Raw genomic sequence first — 26,180 nt, 5'->3', positions numbered from 1 at the left:
TGATGTCTTTTATATTTTCAGCAAAGTGCTTACCACTGTTATATAATTTTACTATCTCAATGATAATGAAAAAACATGACCTATCAAAATGCCCTCCAACCCCCAGACACCAGCAGCACCCAGTGCTGATCTCACCAGCTAGGCATTTATTCTGAACCACAGAAGCTGTACTTATATGCCAGGAAGGTCCTCAGTCAGCATTTACCCAACCATGGCAAAGTTGCACCATAAATGCAGGTGAGATGTTTCTGTTCTTTAGTATAAAGGACATTACCATTAAATTTTCTATGAAAATTTATGTATCAACAACATCAAAAATGGGGACCTTAATTGCCTCTAGGATGTGAAATAATTTATACATCAAACTTTTGATGGAGAAGACCGGTAACAAGGTTCATGAAAGGCAAATAAGCAAATACCTGGTAAATACCTGTGCTGTCTGCCAGCACAGGTCTGTGCTTCGTGGAGTACTTCTGCCTGGAGCTACAGCCGGGGTGCCAGTCCCACTCACAGGGAGATGATAATAATGTGGTACTCCGCACTCTGGAAAGAGACAGTGTTGTTAAAAATCCAACATGGTCATTCCCCACATGGTGAGATCTTGGAAAATGCACTGAAGTTCACATACCATTCAATTCGCCCATTTACAGCATGGCTTTTAGTATATTCACAGTTGTACGACCATCACCACAATCCATTTTGGAACATTTTCATTACCCCAAAACTGAAACACCATACTGCTTAGCCATCACTCCCCAACCCCTCAGTTCCCTCCATGCCCCCTGACCCTAGGCAACCACCAATCTATTAATCATTTTTGTCTCTATAGATGTACCTATTCTGAATATTTCATATAAACGGATTCATACAATATACGACCCTTTGTGACTGCTTTCCTTTACTTAGCATAACGTTTTCAAGGTTCATCCATGTTGTATCACATATCAGAACTTCATTCCTTTCTATGGCCAAATAATATTCCATTGTGTGGATATACCACATTTTATTTATCTACTCTTCGGCTGATGGATGTTTGGATTGTTTCTAGTCTTTGACTACTATGAACACTTGTGCACAAGTGTTTATGTGGACATATGTTTTCATTTCTCTCACATATAACAGAATTGCTGCCTCTAATGTTTTCCATCTTCAAAACATGGAGAAAATGAGTTGCCACCTAAAGTTTGGTATCATCAGTCTACCTGAGGGTCACCCTGAGGAGGAAGATCTTATAAGAATTCCCCTTGTAGGCATAAAAAATACTCAGCAGGTGAGAAAACAATTTTTTATTGTGGGAAAATACACATAACCTAAAACTTACCATTTTAAAGTATACAGTAGAAAAAACATTTTAAACTAAAAGAGCATTTATTTTTCATAGCTTTTACAATACTGGCTCATGTTTATATTTATATATTTGTGGGTTGGCCGCCTTCAGAATAGATGGCAAATGCTTTCTCTCTTTACTGCTTAATCCAAGAAAACTCAAGAAATAACCCCTTCTGAAAATTTGTGTGAATCCTGCAAGTGTCTTTCAAACACCACAAGGAGGCAAGCTCATGTCTGGGTGGTGCCTGGGCTCAGGCAACTTCACAGAGAAAACTTTTTTTCCAGCAGTCACACGGAAAACTTTCAGTGGGAGGAAGAATGTGGCTTCTTACCAACTCTGGACATACTCTTCTGTTTGCTAGACAAAGTGATATTGTGGCATCTGTGCAAAACACTCTACTCCCTACACAGTGAAATAGAAATAAAAGATGGTGTGGATTTTATTTGTACAGGCAGGACGCACATTTCCCTTCTCCAAGGATCAGCAGGAAATGTAGGCAAAGGCTAATAAAGCTAGGCCATCTGGACATCCTACAAAGCAAGCAACAGGATTAGAGCCCAGCCCATACATGGTTTCTATTATTACTTCCAAAGATAAATAAATGGCTTGCAAATCAAGATGTGCTTTTGGCCTTAATACAAAATTTTTCTACAGGTATCAGTTCCAAAGAGAGCATGTGTCTTTTATTGAAGTAGCTTGCTTTCTAATTCAATTAGTTTTCTGCATTTCTAAGACATCATGGCTTTAACTTTCTTTGTAATATTCCAGGGGTTTTTGACATGTATAGAAACCCCCAGGAACAAACAGTTGTTTCTAAAATACACTATTATTGACTAGGGCCTCTAAATTAAGAAAAAACTTGGCAGAAGGAAGTAAAATATCTTCTTGGTTTTCAATAGTATTGACAGATATGTAAAATTATTGTCAGGTAACAAGAGTTAGAACTGAAAAACTTTACAAATTTTAAAAGGAAAATCCATAGTGGCTCAGTATTTTTGTGTTTGGGTGTCAATTCTGTTTTTCCTTTCTTTATTTGTGGCTATACTGAAACTGAGTAAGCATTGGCAAATACTTGCTGAGCACCTACCCTGTGCTGGGCGAGGAGGTAAATATGCACATGTATAAGTCATCCAATCTCTGCTTCAGTGAACTTGCAACACTCAAATTGTTGGTTGGTAGCTGTTTGTTTCAGCCAATCATGTGACTGTACAGTTTGCAGGCTAGAAGCACAAGCACATCTCTGCTTGCAGACAGTAAGAAAAAGTACTAAAGATGGAGAGAAGTGGAATGAATAAATTCCTTGAGGTTTTAAATACTGGATTATCACCTGACTTCCAATTATGTTTTAATAATCCAGGCTAGAGTGCAGTGGGACAATCATAGCTCACTGCAACCGTGAATTCACGGGCTCAAGTGATCCTCCTGCCTCCTGCCTCAGCCTCCCGAGCAGGTGGGACTACAGGTATGCTTCCCGAGGCCTGGCTAATTTTTAAATTTTTTGTTGAGACAGACTCTCCCTATGTTGCCCAGGCTGGTCTCAAACTCCTGGCCTCGAGTGATCTCCCTTGCTGGGACTACAGGCGTGAGCCACTGTACCAAGTCTAGACAACGTTATCTTTAACAATTGCCAAGAGGGGAGGTATTGGAACTAAAAGCCATTGGGAAGATCAGAAAGTGCAAGCTTGTGTTTTTTTGTGCGTGTGGGTTTTTGTTTTTGGTTTTTTGTTTGAGATAAGGTCTAACTCTGTCACCCTGGCTAGACTGCACTGGCATCACCGTAGCTCACTGCAACCTCAAACTTATGGGCTCAAGTGATCCTCCTCTCTCAGCCTTCCAAGTAGCTGGGCCTACATGTACACACTACCCCACCCAGCTAATTTTTGTATTTTTTTGTAGAGATGGGGTCTCACTATGTTGTTCAGGCTGGTCTTGAACTTCTGACCTCAAGTGATCCTCCCACCCTGGCCTCCCAAAGTACTGGGATTATAGGTATGAGTTACCACACCCGGTCAGAAAGTACAAGGTTAAGAGACAGTAAGTAGGCTGTGATGGAAAGTGCTTCTCTGGGTGCTTGTTCCTCAGCGTGTGGTTCAAGGACTGAACCATCAGCACCACCTGGGCCAACAGCTTTACCTGGGAGCTAGTCAGAAATGCAGAATCAGAATGTGCATTTTAACAGACTGATTCATATGCACGTTAAAGTTTGAGAAATAAGATATCAAGGTGTCTCTAAAAGATGCAGAACTGATTAATGAAATTAATACATCTCAGCCAGATGCAGTGGCTCACGCCTGTAATCCTAGCACTCTGGGAGGTCGAGGCAGGTGGATCATTTGAGCTCAGGCATTCAAGACCAGCCTGAGCAAGAGCGAGACTCCATCTCTACTAAAAATAAAAAGAAATTATATGGACAACTAAAAATATATACAGAAAAAATTAGCTGGGCATGGTGGTGCATGCCTGTAGTCTCAGCTACTCGGGAGGCTGAGGCAGGAGGATTGCTTGAGCCCGGGAGTTTGAGGTTGCTGTGAGCTAGGCTGACGCCACGGCACTCTAGCCCGGGCAACAGAGTGAGACTCTGTCTCAAAAAAAAAGAAAAGAAAAGAAATTAATACATCTCCAAAGGAGATAAACCCTCCTAAGTCACTTATAAAGGAGAGTTTCTATAAGCTTAGTGAGGGATATAAATATGTCCAAAGGAAGGCTGGGTCAAGTGTCAAGGGGGTCAGCGAACAAAAACTGGAGATCAGCAAAGCAATGTTTTGTCTGTGTGTATTCAAAGAACTCAAAGTATTACAGACACCAGGAAGATCTTTTCTGTCCTCTGATGCAGTGCTATTTTATCAGGCTTAAAAAAATGTTCTCTCAAAAAAAAAAAAAAGGCACATTCAAATTCTCTTACTAAGGATGACTTTGTAATGAATAATTTGACTTCTGTTTGGCTTGATTTGGGGAAATGAGAGGCAGAGATGGTTCTACTTGGGATACTTACTCATTCCAATTGCTAGAAAAGGTTATCTCCAAACAGAAATTAGTGATCTGGCAATCAATTTACACATCTGAACCATGTGAGCTTGTGTAGGGTGAAACCCTTCATGAAAGATCCTGAGCCAGAAACTAAGAACATCCAGTTACTGTCTGAGGGCCAAGCCCTGGATCATGATGATTCAAATGAGGCTGACTTCCCCACTGGTAAAATGCAAAGACTAACCTAGAATTCAGGAATGGTAAATATATAAGGCCATGCATTGCAGCTCCCCAATTCCCTAATTATATGTTCAGAAAAAACATCCCTCATCAATTGCAATATTCCTTTCCCACTAAACCCAGGCTTGGCCTCAGGGTCCTCCTTGCTGGATACGCCAACCAGCCTAGCCATCAACTGGCACCTGCACGTCCTATGAAACCTGTTTGCCATCCCTGAGGAAAGGTCCTCCCAGCTCTAAACTTTTGTCATTCTGAGACCAAGGTCCAGGCTACGGTATGTCCAATCTCTAGAGGCTCCTTGGAGAATCACAATTCAGTCATTACAACATGTTTTCCATATCCTGGCTAAACAACATTAACCCACACGAACTCTTACAGACTATATCCCCCTTCCCTCCTCCATACATATACACACTTCCTTTTACTTTCAGGAGAACACCAGTAAAATAATAATATTAACACAATAATAATGTTGCCTTAGAATTCCATTCTAAGGCATCGCAAAACCTTCCCAAAGAAATAGCTAATTTTTTTTTAATAAAAAGTACTTTTTACAGATGGGAAGAAAATTTATCTAAATCAAATGTCTCACCAGTAGCACATTGACATTTGGGGTTGGATAATTCTTTGCTGTGGGAAGTTGTTCTGTGCATTAGAGGATGTTGGGCAGTATCCCCGACCCCTACCCACTAGATGCCAGAAGCAACCCTCGTGTTGTAACAACCAAAAATGTCCCTAGACATCGACAAATGTCCCTTGGGGGGCAGAATTCCACACCCCTCGTTCCACTGAGAACTAGTAACTTAGGGTCACTAAGGGTGATTTTCCTCCCTTATTTTTCTGTATTTTCTTAATCTTCTATAGTCAATGTGTATTGTTTATATGATAAAAAATAAGCTAGGAACTTTCTAATTATCAAAAAGAAATATCATTTGCTGCACAGATATAAGTTGATCAGTAAGTGCCACTGTGCGGCTCATTCAGTTTAAAAATTAAATTCAGACCCTAAAAATACCATCTACCATATAGGCACTTTAAATTTAACTTCTCATCAATGTGGAAAAAACACAAAAGAAGCACTGCAGAGAACTTTAGAATTGAAGTCTATAGCCATGCGGAAAAAACTTCAAAACCCTTCTTCAATGTGGTGAATCAGTGGGGCTTCAGAAAGAGATGTGAAGTGAAAACTGCTGTTTCAGGAAATATTCCTGGAAGCATAGTCTGCACACACACTTTAACCAGAAAAACATTTGCATCGTTGAAAAAATATTAAGGCACATTTTCTTCATTCTTAAGAATTGCTACAACTGTAGACCATGCAAAAACTTCTTTCAAAATCAGAAAGTTAAATATCTCGATTGGAAAAATGTGCTCTAGACACACCCATTACTTCCTATTCTTGGGTGTGAGAATATTATCCAAGAATTCCTTTACTATTTTTAAATCAGTTTGAGACTGCCATATCCACCAAGAAACAAGTTCTCAATGAAGAACTCAGCATCTATTATCCCGATGGGAGAGTTGACCTTTTTCTCTACCTGGGCCCCCAAAACAGCCAAAAAGTAATTTCCATTTAGAGCGAGAAGCTTCCACCCTCCTCTGCTTACCCAGGGTGTTGCCAAAGGTTCACGTGTCTTCGGCTCTCAGGTAGAAGTTCTCTTTTGTTAAGTGGGGTGATACCAACTGCTGCTTCCAGAATAGCCATATATTTCTTGTACCTCATCTTGTCTCTCTCAGTACAAGGTCTTGTAAATTTCGGTCACTGTTCAGCTGAAGCAGATGAACTATTCTTTGCTCTGCTGGAAGCTGCTGTTCCTTTAGATGCTCCGTGTATCCCTAGCTAGACCTATTAAACACCACGGTGGGGCAGGGGAGAGGCCAACCCACGAACAAATAAAGAAAAGGTCTTTCGGATTTCCCTGCAATGTCAGTATTATGTAAGGCTAACGAATTCTGAATGAAGCACTAATGAAAATGATTTGCAGGAATGACGGCGGTTTTAAACACAGCGATCTAACGTACGCTCTCCAATTAATCCGCGCATAAATCTTTGAGGCCGCTAATCCTTCAAGAACTAATGGCGCATGAGGTGATTTATCTCAAGGTCTGGTAATAATTGGTTCAAAAAGCCTGCTTGCCTCTGGATGAACTAAAATCAGAAGCAGATTTGCTCTTTCTACAAATCTCTCTCTCTAAAAGACTGTGCTTTGACAAATGAGGAAGGAATTCCAGTTGTCATTTTATAGCAATGCATTTCTAAATGCTGTAAACTTCTTGCCTGGGTCAACAGCAAAGCAAAGATTAATTAATTAATTAAGGAACATGGAAAATACATTGCTTGGAAATGTTCAGAATCTACCTCTTCTCCCTTTTTTGTAAGAGTCTCCCCGTGGCTTTGAGAAGCTTCCTTCCCTCTGTCCAGGTGGTAAATGTGGACCACCCAGCACAGTGGCCCCCCTGATGGGCCATGGTATACCCAATCCAGACTGGGTCAACCTGTCTTCCCAAGAATGAAAATACGACCTTAGGACAGAAATGCTCTCTTTCCTTTGGAGTCATTAACCAGGGTGGATAGCAAGAGGGTTGTCAGCAGTCTTGAGCCCTGCCATGTGGAGACGGCTCTTCCTTCATGAGTAGTTGAGAAAAACAGAACCAAAAGAAATGTCGTGACATCACTCAAGCTTCTGGATCCAGCTATGCCAGAGGCCACTGTCATCCTAGAAGACCTCAGTTATACTTTTATTAAAGCTAATAAATTGACTTTTGTGAAATTTAATTGTAGTTGACTTTCTGTCCCTCTGAAAGAGTTCTGACTTATACACCTCCTTCCTCACCAACTTCTTCAAGCTATTATTTTTTTATTTGATATACTATGGCAACATATAGGAGTTATGCTGCTCTGTCTGAACAAACTCATATATAAAGGGGAAGTAAAATAGAAGAAGGAATAATTATGTAGTAATTCTGATTAACCTAGATGTCCACAGTGAATAAGTGCCCCAAACCCTTTCCCATTCCCCCAAATCTTGAACCTGCTACAGATTCTCTTTTTCTTCAATAGCAAGTTTCATTTCTTTTCTTTTTACTTCAAAGACCTAAATCAGTGGTCCCCAAAGTGGGTGGCACATGCTGACAATCTTTGGGATGAGGGAAGAAAGTATTAAGCCATCTATTTCCCCTTTTTCTTTCATCCTTTAAAACTGTGAGTGTTGGCTGGGCACAGTGGCTCACACCTATAATCCTAGCACTTTGGGAGGCAGAGGTGGGAGGATCAGTTGAAGCCAGGAATTCAAAACCAGCCTAAGCAAGAACAAGACCCTGTCTGTACAAAAAATAGAAAAATTAGCTGGGCGTGGTGGTACACACCTGTGGTCCCAGCTACTCGGGAGGCTGAGGCAGGAAGATTGCTTGAGCCCAGGAGTTTGAGGTTATAGTGAGCTATGATGACGCCATTGCACTCTAGCCCAGGCACAGGCAACAGAGTGAAACTCTGTCTCAAAAAACAAAAAAAATTAGTGGGTGTGGTGGTACACACATGTAGCTCCAATTATTGGGGAGGCTGAGGTAGGAGGATTGCTTGAGCCCAGGAGCTGGAGGCTGCAGTGAGCTATGATGATACCACTGCATTCCAGGCCAGGCAACAGAATGAGACCCTGTCTCAAAAAGAATTTTTTTGAGCGTTCATATTTTTATATTATATATTCATAATATTTACCTTGAGCCCTAACATATTTTATATTGTATTAAGGTATAACATTGATAAATTAATATAGTCACATATATAGTAGGATGTGCTTAAAAATCTGATAGGGATATGTGAGCAAAAATGTTTGATGTTCAGTGACTTAAATAAACCTTCAACTACTCCCTAAGCTTCAATTTCCCCATTTATAACATGAGAGGACTAAATAGATAAAAGTTAAGTTTTCTTACAACAAGACTAAGAGCTCCCACTTCACTTGGCTTGACTATGTGATTAATATAATCTGACCACAATGAAGTGGTGAAAAACAAGGGATAAAAACATTTGGCCTTGGAATATTTCATTTCCATAGTGTTCATGAGTACTACTCCCACTGGTTGTTCTACAAACAATTAGTACCAGTTAGTTCCAGGAATTCTTTTACAGGCTGAACTTGGTTGGCTACAGCTGCCACCTCTAAGAAAAGGTCCAATACAGCCCTCATTTAATCAGACAGGAAGATGTAATTACTCTTACACAACAGTCTTTGTTCCAACGAATTGTATTTCTAATGATGTGGGATAAAAATTACTATACAGTAACCCTCTCAAATAAAAAACAAAGCTTGAGCTAACAACAAAAAACCAAGTTAAACTTGTTACCCATTGGAAGTTGTTGTACTGCAGTGAAAGTGACATGATATTTTATAAAGGGCATGTTCTAAATTTCATTTTATATTGGAATTTTTGATGCATTTAACATACACTCTTACAAAGTGATTCTTATCTAGGATGATCTCATACAAAAATTAAAATGGAGTCTTTCATTAGGAAAATAATTCTGACTTAGAAAACATTAGAAAGAATTTGCTTTTCTTTCATATATGAGATTGTTTGGCTAATTTATTTATTCATTTTTAAAAACTGTCATCTTTGTGTGGACTCCCTCATAATGGTATATAAGGACAACAACCCAGAAAAAAATAAATCTAGCTAAAATACTCTTTCTAGATATGTACTTATATGACATTTTCTTTATAATGGTAGAAATTCTTTAGAAGTATGCATTTATTTGGTTAATTCCCTTAGAGTTCTAGAAATTCTTTACAATGACAACTATCGATTAAAAATCACTTATCTATTTAAAAACTTTTTTAAAAAATAGATGATCCAAAAAAAAGCTTTTAAGTCAAGATGTTCAATCAAGTTCTCTTTACGGATGATTAAAATTGAACATAAAAATCCACAGATCAAACTGACATTTCCTTTGAACTAATTATTTCTACTTTATTTCTTCTGGAGGAAAACAGTGGACATCCCCTTTAGCGGGTATTTTAACTGTTACTGTGCTTTAGAAGTATAAAAATGGAAATGAACTAATGCCCTACACTGGCTATTTCATAGGGTGTGGTCTGCTTTTCAGAGAGCTGGAAAAAGCCTTAACTAAAAGAGTCCAGGAAACAGCTATTTTTTGCTTGCTTTTTTAGCTCTACTACAAACAAAGCATTTGAGTTCTGTAAGCATTTCATTTCTCCCCTCCTTTGTATTTCCATGTATATATGTTAACACACTTATTACTCAGATGACCCACTAAAACAGCAGTCCCCAACCTTTTTGGCACCAGGGACTGGTTTCATGGAAGACAATTTTTCTATGGATGGGGTGTGGGGAGGATGGGGATAGTTTCGGACAAATTCTCATAAGGAGTGTGCAACCTAGATCTCTCGCATGCACAGTTTACAGTAGGGTTTGTGCTCCTATGAGAATCTAATGCTGCTACTGATCTGACAGGAGGCGGAGCTCGGGCGGTGATGCAAGCAATGGGGAGCGGTTGTAAATACAGACGAAGCTTGCTTGCCCGCTGCTCACCTCCTGCTGTGCAGCCTGGTTCCTAATAGACCACGGATCAGTAGTGGTCCGTGGCCCAGGGGTTGGGGATTGCAGCACTAAGAAAAACAGACTACATGAGTAAAAGAATTACCAGTGAGTTAAAAAAAGATTAGCTATGGCTCTTCTAGACTCACCCCCACTTAGCCCAAACTAGCCTTTGCTCTTCAGAGTCATCCTCAGAACATACTCACTACTGAGTTTAAACTATTACCTTCAGTTGGATGTCACCAAATGTGTAATTGCAATCCTGTCCTCCCACCCAACGCGATACGCATTGGAAACAGCTCCTCTGCCCCGCCCCTAGCTGCAGCGCCTCTTGCCTTTTCCTGCTTCTGTGCATCCACATCCTGGTTGGCCTGCCACGAGACCTTGAAGACATCCTCACCCATTCCTCTGGGTCCCCAGTCACACCAACCCCATGACTCGGGAAAAAGAGCTGTGCTTAAAGGACAAGACTTGATTCGAACCCCCCTCTACTGTGTAACACCTGGTGATCTTGAACAAGTTACATGACCTTTCTAAACCTGTTTCAACATCCATAGAACTGGACTAAGACCACACACAACGCAGGTGTCATTTTAAATACTGTCATAATATATATGCATTCAGCAGATATCCTCCCTCCCTCCTTCACTTCTTTCCTTCCCTCCCAGATTTTTACCCTCTGCTACTGAATAATTAAAATCATTTAATTGAGCCAGGGGCGGTGGCCCATGTCTGTAGTCCCCACTACTTGGGAGGCTGAGGCAGGAAGATCACTGGAGGCCAAGAGTTCAAGGCTGCAGTGCGCTATGATCGTGCCTGTGAATAGCCACTGCACTCTAGCCTGGACAATATAGCAAGATCTGGTCTCGCAACAAAAACAAAAAACAAAAACAAAAACCACTTAATTGACTGCCCCTCCCAAATAACTTGCCTATATAATAATTCATGGATTCCTCAAGTACTCCCATTTCTAAGAAATAAAACACTTTCAACTTCTTATGTGAGGAGAAACTGCTCCTATTACTGTTGGGAGAAACTGTGCTTATGCTGTTTCTGCTGGAGCCTAGAGTGGTAGGATCCTGGCAGTTCTCTTGCCCGGGAGCACATGGGCAGTGAGGCATCGCACAGAACTCACGACGTTGGCAGGAGCTGGTTTAAGTAAAGCAGGGCTTGGCCGTTCATTGGATGGGGGGTTGTCCGTCACCTCTGCTCTGCAATTTTGGGAAAGGAGAGAAAGGAGCAGATTCTTCCTCACATCAGAACTGGGAACTTGGTCGGGATGACACTGGGGGAGAAGTGCTGAGAGTCAGCTGGACACACACATTATCCCTGTTGCTCCTGCTGACACACCCCACCATCACCAAGCCAGCCTCCCACCAAGGGGTCACTGTCCTCCTCATCCTCCCGCTCATGGGCTGGGTTTGCCCTGGACACCCCCATCCCAGAAATGGAAGTTACTTTCTGGGTTAACTGAGTTTCCACAGGACCCCCTTTCAAGATCCTGAAACACCATAAGATCTTTAAGCCATTTTGTTTTAAATTTTCCTACAAAATATTTCCAAAGTATCTATGCTTATTTTTAGTTTAAAAAAAACTCTTTTTTACATAAATGGTTTTATATGTTCTCAGATTGTATTATGATAACATTATCAACTTTAGGACACCTGTTACCACCATTGAAGTTATCCTCGTTATATTACACACTCTACCAAAAATAAATAGTACATTTTAATTAGATGCATCAGCCCACTATCCCTAAAAAACATATTTTTTGGTGAGCAGTTCAGCCACCAGACACATTTGAAATAGCAAAACACTTCCCTCTGCCAATGGTTCTATGGACCACAGTTACAAGAGAAAGGAGAAAGCTTCTTGGTGGTCTCAATAAATTTTAATGGACATCCCAAAATGATGTCTCCTTGAGCATTCTGAGGTGACCTCAAAGGTAGGCATGATGTCACAGTGCTCCTTGTATCTCTAACACCTCTTCTTGCTCAGGAACTAGCATATGATAGATGCCCAGTAATATTAGAGTTTACTTCCAAATTAAGAGGCCACAAGGTTAAGACCTTATACCCTAGAACCAGACTGCCTGGGTTTGAATCCAAGCTTCACACTTAATTAGATGTGTGACCTTGGGCAAATCATTTAACCCCCCAGGGCCTGGGTTTCCTCATCTGTAAACAGGAAATAATAATAGCACCTGCCTCGTAAGATTAATGAATATATGCAGAACACTTAGGTCTTGGCCCATCCAAAGTGCTATCAAAGTGCTTGTCATGATTATTAGTTACTCAGCAAATATTTATTGGCCTGGGTTTTTAAGGACTGAATGTTTGTTTCCCCTTCAAAATTCATATATTGAAGCTCTAACCCCCAATGTGATGTATTTGGAGGTGGGCTTTGGGGAGGTAATTAGGTTTAGATGAGGTCATGAGGGCAGGAACCTCAGGATGGGGTTCCCGTCCGTACAAGAAGAGGGAAAAGGAGAGACTGCGGGCTCCCTGGTGTGACCTCTCTCTCCCTCTCTCTCTCTCTCTCTCTCTCTCTCTCTCTCTCTTTCTTTCCACACTCACACACCAAGGAAAGACCATGCGCTCACAGGGAAAGGTATCAGACTTCTAGCCTCCAGAACTCTGGAAATAAATGTCTGTTTTTCAACCCACCAAGTCAGAGGTACTTTGTTACAGCAGCCCAAGCTAAGACACAGGGCCTACCTAGATCCAGCTCAGTCTTCCAGCTCCCCTGGTAGTAACTTCCTCAATCCACCCTGGGTTCCGTGACCCAAGTCTGCCTGGCTCGCAACCTTCCAAGTGTCTGCTTAGATCTCCCCGCAGTCCTGCCCCTCAGCAGCTAAGGTGCTGGTAACCTCTGCTCCACCGTCCACCTTCATCTGGAGGACTCCTGGCTCTCGTGGTGTGGTGCCTGGCTGACCAGCTCTGCAGGCCTCCCCCACCACCCACACTCCAGACCACAACCCGCACTGCCCAGGGCATCAACATTCGGACCTCCAATTTCTCCCACTTCTAGCTCCCTTGCACCAGCTGCTGGACCAGACTCCGTTTTCCTTGTGTCACTTCTCAGTCTCTAGTTGTATGCTTGTGTTTACCTGTTCACTATCTGTCTCCTCCTCTAGACTGGGAGCTCTGCTCTGAGGCCAGGGACCTGTTCTGCTGACATCGTATCCATTTCATATTGGGTTTTCTAGTCCAACCTGACACTCGTCCATTCATTCACTCCCTCCACCTCCCCTGAGCTGCTCCCCATTGAACACTCCGATTGACACTGGACATTCAAATAACACCAAACCATCCCAGTCTATTGGAGCACCAAGTAACTGCAACCAGCATGCTGTGATATGGAAGTGAGTGACGATGAACCTGGGATGGGACAAAGGAGAGAGTGGACAACCTGTCTGAGGGGCTTGGCTTGGGAAAGTCTTCACAGACAAAGTCTTTGAATTGGGTCTTATTAATATGAGTAGACATTCCTTCGACTAACACAAAATCTGGACATGCAAGGCAGAGAGAAAAGTACCCTCAAGAGCCAGAACACTGCAACAGGAAAGAGAGTTCTGGGACCAGTAAGCAGAGCAAGGTGACAGAAATGCAGGTGGGTGTGCACCCATGGGCCCAGGGCTGGCAGGAGGCCAGCCTTGTTTAATTCTCACAACAGCCTTAAGAGGTGGCTATAAATTCTCCCTCTTTTTAGGTAAAGAAACTTAGGCACCAAGTGACTGAGTAACTTGCCCGAGGCCACATGGGTAATTAGTAGTCCCAGGTCAGTGTGATTACAAAATTCATGCCTTCTGACACACATGCACTTTTTCCCTTTGCTGATTTTCTTTTGCATCCTTGTGCTGTAATAAATCACAGCCACAAGTACAACTAACTGTATGCTGAATCTCGTGAGTCCTCCTAGCAAATCATTGAACTTGGGGGTGGTCTTGGGGATTCCAAGACAACTGCCTCTCCACAGATGCAGGGAGGCTTGTGAAATACTTCCTCAACAGTCCTATCCATTAACCAGAGGAATCTCACACCCACAGCCTAGAGGGGCCAGCAGGAATGTCGATGTGTGCAAAGAGCTGAGCGGGATGGAGAGCAAAGTGGAAAGTCTAATGGAGGCAGCTGCAACTCAGCTCCCGACCACACATCGAGTCACAGGCAGACCCTGGCAGTTGATTTTCAACCATTAATATTAAATCACTTCTCTCTCTGCTAACAGTAGGTGCCCCAAATGATAACAGAAAACACCTAGGGGCAGACTTCGGCCTCTTTCTGAAACCTAAGAGAAATGTTTTACATCCTCAGACACAAAGAGGATTCCTTTACTATAAAATGTACAATAAAATGAGGGGATGTTTGTCTCGACTTTGTGACACCAGCAGAAAGGGTAGAACACAGGTCACTTTCAGAGGGCCTGGCTGGAGGGGGCAGCCACTCTTCCTGGACTTCTTTTCCTTAGCAAACCTTCTGACCTTCACATCGTGGATTGTCAAAACGCTTCCAGGTGTCAGCACCCACTCTCAGAATCGGCTTATATCAAGTTATGCTAAGAAGACTAGCTGCATGGTAGCGAAAATCTTTAAAGCTATTAAGCTGAGCAGGCAAATGCACAAAAGGAGGCAAACGGCAGTTTTGGAGACAACAGTCACCACTTACACAAAGGAATCTTACTTCCAGTTGGCAAAACTCCCCTTGGTTTCAGGTTGATTAGCAGTGACAGGCAGTAAGAAGCAGAAGAGTCAGTATGCCCCCTGGGACTACGGCCTGAAGGGGTCCCCTTATCTTATGAAGGGAAGGCCACGCTTGTCCCTGTGGCCCCAAGCAGTACATCCTACCACCTGGTAATGCTGGCCTTACAGAAAGGGTGGTGGAAAGGCCAAGCCTGCTCAGCTACAACACCTACCATCAGGGAGACCACTAAGTCCCTCCCCTGAAACCAATACTGGACATGTCCTTGCTTTCCTGAATGTTTACACAGGAGTTTGTGGGCCCACTGGCCTAGGTCTCCTTGTAACCCTCTGCCCACTCCTTCTCTAGCTCTTAGAGGCTGTTTTCCCCCCAGCCACCCCTCCCCACCACATCCCTATATGTAATCCTCACCACTCCTCTATGCCTTGCCCTTTGGCTCCCCACTTTCACAGCTCCACTAAACACCTGGATGCCCCAGTCAACCTCTAGCCTGGTTCCACTCCTACACTTCCAAGGGCCTCCAAACCTTTGGGGCTCCCAGACCAGCGGCATCAGCATCACCTGGGTTGGCACCTTTTATAGATGCAAATTCTTGGGCACCCACCCGAGACCTAATCAACTGGAAACTCCAGGAGTGGGGTCCAGTGATCTGTTTCAACAAGCCCTCCACGTGGTTCAGATGCACGCTCATGTTTGAGAATCACTGCACTACCCACTTCCACTTGGCCGTCCCACCAGTCTCAAACAATCCTCAAATGGGAGTAATTTTCTTTTTCTAAATCCAGCTGACTTTCCTCATTCTCTCAATGCTACCACCATTTCCCCATAATACAAGATCAAAACAGTACAACCTGAGGTCTATAATATAGTGAGCCTCGAAAACACAACAGATACTTAAGAATTCAATATTGACTTGTAACTGTAGAGTATGAAGATAATTTTCCATGTGGCTACAGATTAAAAAAAAACTGCCACGCAGCTTGGGAAAGAAAGAACAAAAATGTACTAACTCATGAAAAGTGTCTATCAGTGTACTCTTCTTTTAGGAGTACTTGAGAATAACATGAAAGAGTACCCTAATAAAATATAGAAACAATGTATTAATATGATTTTTAAAGTATAGTTTGTATATTTTAACAAGTAGAATTGACATGTTAATAAATATTTCAGTTAAAGTATTTAAGATGTCCATCACCTCCACCAATGCATTTTTGTGTGTTATTAACATCTGAATGGTGTATGATTTTTTTTTGTGGGTATTAAATGAGCAGGTAGAATAATAAGTCCCTGCCTACCTACTTCCCCTCACCCCCAGGAAGCTATGTATTCATTAATCCTTCATTCAAGTCTTTTGAAACATCAGGTATTACATGACTAGGCCCTGAAGCAAATAAAAAGATAAGCCCAAACCAAAATAAATTCTAAAAGAGCAAAGGGCTCAAGTGACATTTTCAGTATTTTTCTACACCACTGAAACTAGGGAATCTATTCAAAACTGACTTTCCTCTTTCCCTATCTAGTTTTCCCTTAGCAAGGTATCATGAAAAAGTCAAGAAAGAATGGTCTAATAAGCAGATGAAAAGATATTCAACGTCATTAGCCATCAGAGAAGTGCAAATCAAAACCACTCCACACCAATTAGGATGGTTAAAATAAAAAAGCCAGACAATAATAATGTGTGTGGATAAGGATGTGTAGAAATTGGAACCCACATACATTGCTAGTGAGATTATGGAATGGTGCAGCCACGCTGGAAAACAGTCTGGCAGTTCCTGAAAATACTAAATATAGAGCTACCATATGTCTTCCACTTCTAGGTATGTACCCAAGAGAAATGAAAACATATGTCCACATAAAAACTTGTACGTGAATGTTCATAGCAACATTATTCATAACAGCCAAAAAGGAGAAACAACCCAAATGCCCATCAATGGAGGAATGTATAAACAAAATGTGATATATCCATACAGTGAATGATTATTCAGCAATAAAAAAAAGTACTGATACATGCTACAATGTAGACAAACCTCAAAAACATTATACTAAGTGAAAGAAGCCAGGGAGGAAGGATCTCATGTTATTGTATGACTCCATTTATATGAAATGTTCAAAATAGGCAAATCTATGAAGACAGAAAGTAGATTAGTGGTAGCCTGGGGGGTGCGGGGATATTAGGGGGTGCCACCTAAGGGGTGCAGGGGATTTATTGGGGGGTATTCTCGTGTGGGCAATGAAAATGTCTTAAAATTGGTTGTGGCGATGGTCAAACAACTCTGTGAGCATACTAAAAGACATTGAATTGTACTTTAAATATATAAATTGTATGGTATGTAAATTTCACCTCAGTATAACTGTTTAAAACAAAAATGGCCTAAAGTTAGAAGAGAATTATAAACAGACTCAGTTAACCAAAAAGTGTTAGTAAACTAAAAAAAATGCTATGTAAATGTGTGGCTTTTTCTATCTCCTTTGAATTACATGTTTCTCCCAAATGGAGGTAAGAGGCAGCTATTATTATCATTTTACAATTTACAAGCAGTTTTACAAATAAGGTCTTTTTGAGACCTCACTATAATCCTGGAGGAAGATAATTATTCCCATAATTTTATATACCAGTATGTGGCAGCTCTGAGTTTATGAGACTTACTGGGGTTCCTTTACCTGCTAGAAGTAGTCAGTTACACGCCTAAATTCCGTGCCCTTTCTTATACAGTGTAGCATCTCAAGGTGCCAGGTAAATACTGTCAGGTCCATATCCAAAGGTGACACTTCTGACCCATCTCAACAAGGAAAATGCCCATGATCTTATCTTCCTGGGAGCTGGACCAGCTACACTAAGACCACATTCAAGTCAAATATAATCTAACCCATCAGAGTTCTTAGGGTACCATGGAAAGAACCCTTTACTCTTTTGGAATTTATTTCAGTTTGGCTCATCTTTTTATTTGCCTCAGGACCTAGTGCAGGACCTGATGTTCCAAGAGATTTGAATGAAAAATTAATGAATACTGTACACAGCTTCTTGGAGGTGGAGGGAAATAAGTAGGCAGGATTCATTATTATACATGAACCATGGAAAGAACCATGATTTCAAGCAAGAAGACCCAGAGTGGCCTCAGTTTTCTCTACTGTAAAATGAGAAAAAAAAAAGAAATGCCACTTTCAAAATTGATGTCAACATTTAATGACAATGTATTTGAAAATCCCTGATTTACAGTTAAGCACATAACAAATGTTCATTGACGCTAAATCAAATGCTAGTCCAATACCTTGATCTCTCCTATGGAAAACAGTAGGTCTTCTAGACAGTCAGGATTCTGATGTTGTGTTCAACATCAAAAGGTGTTGATTACAAAAAGAAGGAAAAAAAGGTATTGATTAGATTTGCCAAACTTTAACTGACTACCTAATTTTAAGGAAGAACCTACTGTTAATTTTATTTCATGTTAAGTATAAAATTATGTTTCTTGTAACTTCAGATAAATTTGGCAATATCTTAGTTTGCATGCATGTTTAAGTGTGTGTGTATATGTGTTTATCCTAGTGATTCCCAAACCTAATTATGTATCAGAATCAACCAAAGTGCTATTAAACCTACAGCTTCTAATGTAAAGACTATGATTGACTAATTCTGGAATAGTTGGATAGTTTCCATTTTTACTAACTCTGAGAAGATTCCCCAGACATCACTGAATCAGTGATAAAACCATTCACTGGACATTTTCTAAGAAATCCCTAATCACATGTGGACTGCAAAATAGTATTTGGTCACCAAATAAAACACTGGCCCATATTGTTATTTCAGAAGAGAACATATTGTAGGAGAGGAAACCTTTTCTCATTTGCCTTACTGGAATTAATAGGAAATAATATTCTGAAATTCTGTGAATACAGGAATCTTCTAAAGACGGAGAATTTTCTGCCAAATCTTGCTCATTTGAGTTGTCTTTATTTACCATTTCAAAGGGACTTTTCAATCCAAGGAAGCTGTAAATTCCTTACTACAAGTTGATAAACTCATTCTGGTGAAAGTCATAACACAAGAAAAATAAAGGGTCTTAAGAAAGAGAAAAAATAATCTTGAAAGAATATGAAGGATCTCCCACTCTTCAGCTTTTATTAAATTTTCCCAACATCCCTGACCACTCATGTATTCCTAACCACATTTTTGATCTATAACAATGATTTTTCTTAGATGATGAATGAAACTTTATATTAGTTCACCAGTTGACATTTATGTTCTCACTGAAAAATGAGTCCTCAAACCACAAGCTGGACACTTTTATGCAGCCGTAAACAGATGACTTGCATTATTACAAGGCTCGTCTAAGTTACACAAACATTTTTACAACTAGAAATGATGTCGTTGGACCGTTTAGACTCATTTAACATTAAGGCAGAAACAAAGCGGTTTGGGGTATTTTGGAAAATTATTTCAAATCTTTTTTCTAAAGTCTTGCTGTGACTCCTTCCAATATTTGTCAAGCAACAACTTTTTTTAAAGGTTCATTCCAACTACTTTCAAAAACGGGTTTGAGTAGGTTTTAAAAAACTAAACCCAATATCAACAGGACACCTAAAATAAAGCCAGTTAAAAGAAGCACAGAGTTAGAGATGAACAGACTTCTGTGCTTGTTAATTAGTGCAAGTTGAGTGCTGGGCAACTAACTCCATTCCATCCCCGCCTAAACAAAAAGCAAACCCTTGTGGGTTTATGGTTGTCCCTATTAAAAGAAAGTACATGCACTCTAAGAACCTGGAGCTATAGGGCCTTGTCCACCCAGGAATTCCCAAATGTTTGTTCATATTCTGCCAACATGATTCTACTTTTACTATATATTCTTATTCAGCTATTTCTGTTCCCTACAAAAAATATAATTAAAAGTATTTTAAAGCCCTGGGACTGGGGAAAAGGGCAATGGAGTATTGTCCGATGGGTGCAGGAATTCTGTTTGGGATGATGAAAAAGTTCAGCAAATGCATAGAGGTGATGGGTGCAGAACATTATAAATGTACTTAATGCCACTCAATTAAGTGTACATTTGAAAGTGGTTAAAATGGCAAATTTTATGTTATGTATATTTTACCATAATAATAAGTAGCCGGAAACAAAAAACTGCAGACCAGTCTGTTAAGTCTCCAAATCTTGCTAAGGAACCTATCAGCCTGGGGTGGAGGGGGTGTGACCTACGTGGCTTTAGCGTGTTTGTCCTGGTGGGTGAAATGAAGACTCAAATATAGGACTGGATGGAATGTATTGTAAATCACTCTTTTACTCTGGACGGAAACTTCACCCCAAAATACCCTCAGCCAGTGCTTCCCAAACTTAATGTGTTTCTGTGCAAACAGACCCCTGGGGATCTTGATTCAGCAGGTCTGGGTGGGGCCTGAGATCCTGCATTTCAAAAGGTCCCCAGGTAACATCCCCCTGCTGGACTGTGGACCTCAGTTAAAGTGCCATGGCCCCCGCAACACGGGAAAGGAAACAGAATATCAGCCTATCAGTCTAACCATCTAGAATCCAGGTCTCCTCACCAGGAAACGCAGAGAACAGATAGTATCCTTCAAGTGAATTGGCTAAGGACTTATCTACCAACCGCCATTTGTTTAAATGCTTGAGCAACTTGGAGAGAAGGTCCGACCCTCCCACCTCCGGGACTGGGAAGCTGCCACAGACAACGAGGATGGTCGAGAGAGGCTCAGTTGCGCGGAAAGCTCTCTTGCAAACTTCAAAACAATCTTGAAAACACCCTTCTCAAGCTTGAAGAATGCCTGGTATTCAGTGGCCTTTATCCAACATAAAGATCTCTAACTCGGTTTTGACTGAGAGTTCCCTATAGAAGATCCTGGAAAACTGACAACGCCCCAGCATGTTGATAAGCTCAGCCCCTCCGTTACAAATAAGTCGGAAAGTGCAAATATATATATTATTTTTTCTCAATGTTTTTCAAGGCTGTGCCGCGTTGGGGGCAGAGATCCCGGTTTGCGGGCTGCGCGGGCGGGCGAGCCCCGTCGGGCTGTGGCGCGCACAAGGTTCCAGCCCCGCGGCGGGCAGCCCCGCCAACCCCGCCAGCTTCCGACGACCCAGCGCCTCCCTCCCCCCGCCGCAATCCAAGGCACCAGCTCCCGGCCCCTCCAGATACGGTAGGCTGCGCCAACAGAAACTCAAAGGCCCTTTTTAATCGGGTAAAAGAGAAGCTCAGCAGAAAGTGAAACGGTTTCCATCCCTTGGGGGAGAAGGTGCCAGGCCAGGTAGGGTAAAAGAAGGTGGCTTGCAGGCACCTCTCGCTGCCCCAGGTACGTGCTCAGGCTCACTTCCTGATGATTCTCCAAGAGAAACCTGGTGACGCGCTGCCACCCCCCGGAGGTATGGGGACGCAAAACCCAGAGAGGAAAAAATAAACGCCCAATAAATTACACCCCGAACTCCGCAGGGAGATCTGGCGGACAGCAACTCGCATTTACTCGCGCTGCCCCTTGTCCCCGCCGGCACAAACGATCCAGGGCGCCAGCGCAAATTCACACCCCGCAAATCCCTCCCTGGCAAAAGTTGGGACAAGAGGGAAGCCATCCTGGCGACGCCCGAGCGCAGGCTGCCGCGCCGCGGGTGGCTTTCCCAGGTCGCGCGGCAGGCGGCACCCGGGCGCCCCGCCGGCCCTCCAGGGGCCAGGGAGGGAGCGGAGGGTACTCGCCTGGAGAAGGGTGGCGGCTGCAGCCGGCGAAACCAGGCGCAGGGCGAGGGCTGCTCTCCGAGGCGCTTGGCGACGCGGCGCCAGCTGCTGGGCCGGTGTCCCCTGCGCTGCCCGCGCGCGTCGCTGGCGGCGCCTCACCGGAGCCGGAGTGCGAGAGGCTGTCCGGGAACGGGAGGGCGCGAGTGGCCTCCGCGGCAGCTCCTGTGTATTATTGTGACTCAAGCTATTTCCTGTTTAGAGGTTTGAGAGAAAAAAATAATATCCAAGGTGGGGGCTGGGGGAGTTGGGCGGTGGCGAGCCAGGGAGCAGCGGCTGGGAGGGGAAGACGGTGGGCGGCGGCTGTCACCTGCTTCCTTGAGACCAGGAGGGTGCTGGGCGCGCCAACCCCGGGAAGGAGATGCAGCTTCTTGCAGCGCTACTTTGGGGTGTCGGGAAGGGCAGGGAGGGGGCCTCGCACGCGCCACCCAGCGGTGGGGCAGGGGCTGCGGCCGCGAGGGCGGCCTTGTCCCGGGGCCCGCGCGCCCACCTTCCTGCCTCGTGCCTCCTAAGCAAAACTGCTGCTGAGCTTCCTTGCCGCACTCGTGCTAGAGGAATTCGCCGGGCTTCTTTATTCTCGCCCGGGTCTGCTTTCTGATCCTCTGCAGGGGTGTGGGCGAGGAAGAGGTCCGCTCAGCCCCCCTTCAAAGACCACGGGAGAGATGGCTGTGGGCCACTGTGGGTGTTTGGCGGTGGCAGGGTTGTTGTTTTGCTGGGGGTGGGGTGGCAAACAGGTCAGTGATTTTGGTGAGAAGTTAACTTTAATGATCAGCTTCCGTCCCCTCCCCCACTAACCTCACCCTTTGCTGGGATCACTGGTCTGAGGCCCCAATCCGGAAATACCGGTTCCTCCGCTGGCACAATAGGTGAGGGCGGGAGCGCTACCCCGGGAACCTGCTTAAGTCGCCTCCGGAATCCCTGTTCAGTCGGGCAGGCAGAATCTTAGTGCCAGGCCTGCACCTGGCAAGCAGGTGCTCCTTCCCTTAAACGTGGTCTTGCTAAAGGTCCTGGGAAGATAATGGGGGCTAAGTGTTTAATCCGTACTGAGTTTCAATTTGGGATAACAAAAATTTCTGAGATGGATAGTGGGGATGTTTGAATGTACTGAATGCCATTAAATTGTACACTTAAACATGGTTAAAATGGTAAATTTCATGTTGTGTATATTTTACCACAATAAAAAAAAAAATTCTGGAAAGGATGTGGTCATTCATTCAAGATAACTTTGCTTAGGACTGCCAAACTCCCCTTTCTTCCTCCCCAGGCAAGCCTTTGCCAGAAGTAGTGGCATGAATAACAATACTTTTTATAAAATTCAGGTTCATTCCGGTTAGACTTCTTGGGATACCTATTAACAAGTTATTTCAAGAAAAGGGAAGATCAAGCCTAAAAGACAGTACAATTTTAAGATAGGTGAACAGTAGTTTGTCAAAAACTACAGTGTTAGCAAGGTGAAAAGAAGTGTATATAGCATGCCACTAAAAAAGCAGGAACACACATAAATGCATTTGCTTATTTTTTTTAAATGGAGGGATGAATTACTAAATAAAATGGGAACTGGCTGGGTGGGGTGGCCTGAACTTGTAATCCTAGCACTTGGGGAGGCTGAGGCAGGAGGATCACTTGAGACCAGAAGGTCGGGACCCTCCTGTGCTATATAGCAAGATCTTGTCACTACAAAAATATATTTTTTTAATTTTTAAAAAAATTAGCTGGACATGGTGGCACCTGCCTGAACTCAGGAGGCTGAGACAGGATCCCTTGAGCCCAGGACTTGGAGGTTACAGTGAGCTATGATCACACCACTGCAGTCCAGCCTGGGCAACGTAGTGAGACACAGCCACCCCATCCCCAAAACAATGGTAACCTATGAGGGAGGGAGGGAGGGAACAGAATGGAAGGAACAAGGATAGAAGCCAGACTTCTCTGAATATATCTTGTTTTGTAAATTTGACTTTGAAATGATACAAATGTTTTACATAATTATGAAGCAAAATTAAATTGAAGTTTAAAAAAAAGCAAAATGCAACAAATGAATGCAGGTATAAGGTTGGTGGCTTAAGCATATAAAGGGAAATTATATCAGGTGACTTTAAAACATAGTTATTTGACTCTATATCTCTTATGGATATACCTAAGGACAAAGAGAAAAATACATATATGAACTATTTTTCGGTAATCATAGTGTTAGCAGTAAGTAATTATGTTATCCTTAGAAATTAAGATTTTAGAATATAGAAGAGATAAATGTAAAATCAAAGAAGTTGAGGAGCATTAAATTTTGAATTGGAATTATCATTTAGAATTCATGATATTGTAGGGGCCAGGGGAAAACTTCCCCTTTGCCTCAAAAGGTTCACTGAAAAATCAACTCACAAAAGTCAGCTTAGTAAGAGAAAAGGCATACAATTTTATTAACATGCATGCACAGGGAGAACCACAGAGTGATTGTCCCCCCACCCCCAATGGAGTAAAGAAGCTAATGTACCATCTTGAAATTACAGAAAGAATGGGGCTTGGAGCATGGCCAAAACAGGTTATGGTTGTAAAACAGGTTATAGTGGCAAGACAGTTTATGCGAGGGAGAGAAAAGGAGACTTGGCTAACAGAAGTGGTCTCCTTAGTGTATGAAACCTCCCAGGTAGCAGCCCTCAGAGAGAGTAGGTGGTAGAGATCTGGACAAGGGAAGGCCTGGCTGCATGGATGCAGATTCTCTACAGCTGTAAATTTCCCCCAAAAAGACAGCTCAGCAGGGCTATTTCTGTTTGCTGGCTCTCCGACAGCCATTTCAAAATATGTCAAAGAAATATATTCTGGGGCAAAATATTTTGATTGCCTTCAATATACTTTTCATAAAAAAAAATTTCCAGGCCAGGTGTGACGGCTTACACCCGTAATTCTAGCACTCTGGGAGGCCAAGACGGGAGGATTGCTTGAGCTCAGGAGTTCGAGACCAGCCTGAGGAAGAGCGAGACCCCCATCTCTACAAAAAATATAAAAATTAGCCAGGCACGGTGGCATGCGTCTGTAGTCCCAGCTACTCGGGAGGCTGAGGCAGGAGGATCGCTTGAGCCCAGGTGTATGAGGTTGCAGTGAGCTATGATCACACCACTACACTCTATTCTGGACAACAGAGCAAAGCCTTGTCTCAAAAAAAAATAATAATAATCCAAGGTCTACTCACTGAAAGCGCTACCAAACAATGACAAACCTGGTAGGAACATGCACCCCTAGATCCCACACTGTGTTCTCTAAATGTCATTTTCCCATAACAGGATCTAGGCATTCTTGGATCAGTGGTTGATTTTAGGCCTAGGGTAAGAAGTATACAAGACAAGCCTGGAATATCTTGTCAATTCAGAAAGCCAGGAAGTTCTCAGAAATGAATAGTTTCACTTCAAATGTAATCTAGAACCAATCTGTAGAAGTTCCCACTGGCCAAAGTGAGATAAATTTGAGCATCAATAAGAAAAGCAACTAAAATGAATTGAAACATGTCAAATATGTATATATTTGTTAGTCATAATGATACCTTTTTTTTTGAGACAGGGTCTTGCTCTGTCACCCAGGCTAGTGTGCAGTGGCACAATCAGCTCACTGTAATCTCAAACTCCTGGGCTCCTTTTGCCTCAGCCTCCCCAGTAGCTAGACTATAGGCATGTGTCACCATGCCTGGCTGTCTTTTTAAAAATTTTTTGTAGAGATGGGGTCTTGCTATGTTGCCCAGATTGGTCTTGAACTCCTGGCCTCAAGCAATCCTTCTGCCTCAGCCTCCCAAAAGTGCTAGGATTACAGGTGTGAGCCACTGAGCCCAACCCTACTGATGCTTAAAAAAAACACACACCGAAAAAAAACAAAACTTAATTGTTCAACTTTGGAAATGCAATAGAACTAATTCATTCTTCTGAAAGCTGGTAAGTGGTAAACAAAGGTAAAGAATCGCACATTTTACTTGCCTTTTCTGGATTGTATCTAACCTTCCATGTACCATTTCAGATCAGCTTAACCTCACCTGTTTTCTTATACCAGCCACTGCTGCAGCAACAAGTTCTAGGTGGGCTGTGACCAGCTTCACGCAAGGGCAACCTGAAAAAACCTTACCTCTTTCCTCCCACCCCAGGGGCACTCTGTTAACAGCAGTGTGGGGACCCCTGGAAACTATCTAGATGCCCAGGCACTTACCACTCTGAAGTGTGGGTGAGTTAAGGTTTCATAGTCTAACCTTTGACCAGTGAGGAATGAAAAATGAGAGATATGCATTCCTAGATACACATTCCTCCCTTTTCCCTCAAGATGAGCTATCCTGAGACTCATTCTATACAGCTTCTGAGGTGGTCCCACAGGGCCAACCAATCAGATGCCTGGTGCAGCAGCCTATGCTGAGGGCTCCCTTGCATTGGCTCTCCCGCTTCCCATCCCTCAATCCTTTCCCCAGGCCCACACTCCCCCGTAAAGCCTTTGTCTCCAGGCTCTGCTTCTTGGGAGGCCCAAGTTCAGATATGTATATACAAACTGTATCTCATTATACCTAAATAGTTGATGAGGAACTTATTCTAGACAATAAATAATGAATGCAAAATCGGAATACCAGCATTTTGCAGAACCCTAATAAAATAATGGATGGAAACAATGATCATCAAGAAATGGGCACTAACATCACAG

General features: G+C 42.7%; 1 protein-coding gene across 1 annotated transcript; it reads right to left on the bottom strand.

The window, feature by feature from the left end:
- Positions 1 to 420: 420 nt before the first annotated feature.
- Positions 421 to 24,780, bottom strand: LOC123645696. The gene is made up of 5 exons (XM_045562134.1): positions 24,730 to 24,780; positions 22,362 to 22,436; positions 21,829 to 22,066; positions 21,483 to 21,712; positions 421 to 543 (listed from the first exon to the last, which is right to left on the bottom strand). The coding sequence occupies exons 1-5, from the start codon at positions 24,778 to 24,780 to the stop codon at positions 508 to 510; spliced, it is 630 nt and encodes a 209-aa protein (XP_045418090.1). The 3' UTR covers positions 421 to 507.
- Between the last annotated feature and the right edge of the window lie 1,400 nt (positions 24,781 to 26,180).

This window comes from Lemur catta, chromosome 10, assembly GCF_020740605.2.
Source record: "Lemur catta isolate mLemCat1 chromosome 10, mLemCat1.pri, whole genome shotgun sequence".
Lineage (NCBI taxonomy): Eukaryota > Metazoa > Chordata > Mammalia > Primates > Lemuridae > Lemur > Lemur catta.
The sequence above is the reverse complement of the archived record's forward strand: the minus strand, read 5'-3'. Positions and strand labels throughout refer to the sequence as shown.

What these genes read in the sequence shown, in the direction of transcription:
- LOC123645696 (XM_045562134.1), bottom strand. Translation starts at nt 24,780, where the DNA reads ATGACATTTAGAGAACACAGTGTGGGATCTAGGGGTGCATGTTCCTAC. An exon ending in TTGTGCCAGCGGAGGAACCG is followed by an intron (nt 22,067 to 22,361) that starts GTATTTCCGGAT and finishes GAATTCCTCTAG; the next exon opens with CACGAGTGCGGCAAGGAAGC. An exon ending in CAGCCGCCACCCTTCTCCAG is followed by an intron (nt 544 to 21,482) that starts GCGAGTACCCTC and finishes GTCTCTTTCCAG; the next exon opens with AGTGCGGAGTACCACATTAT.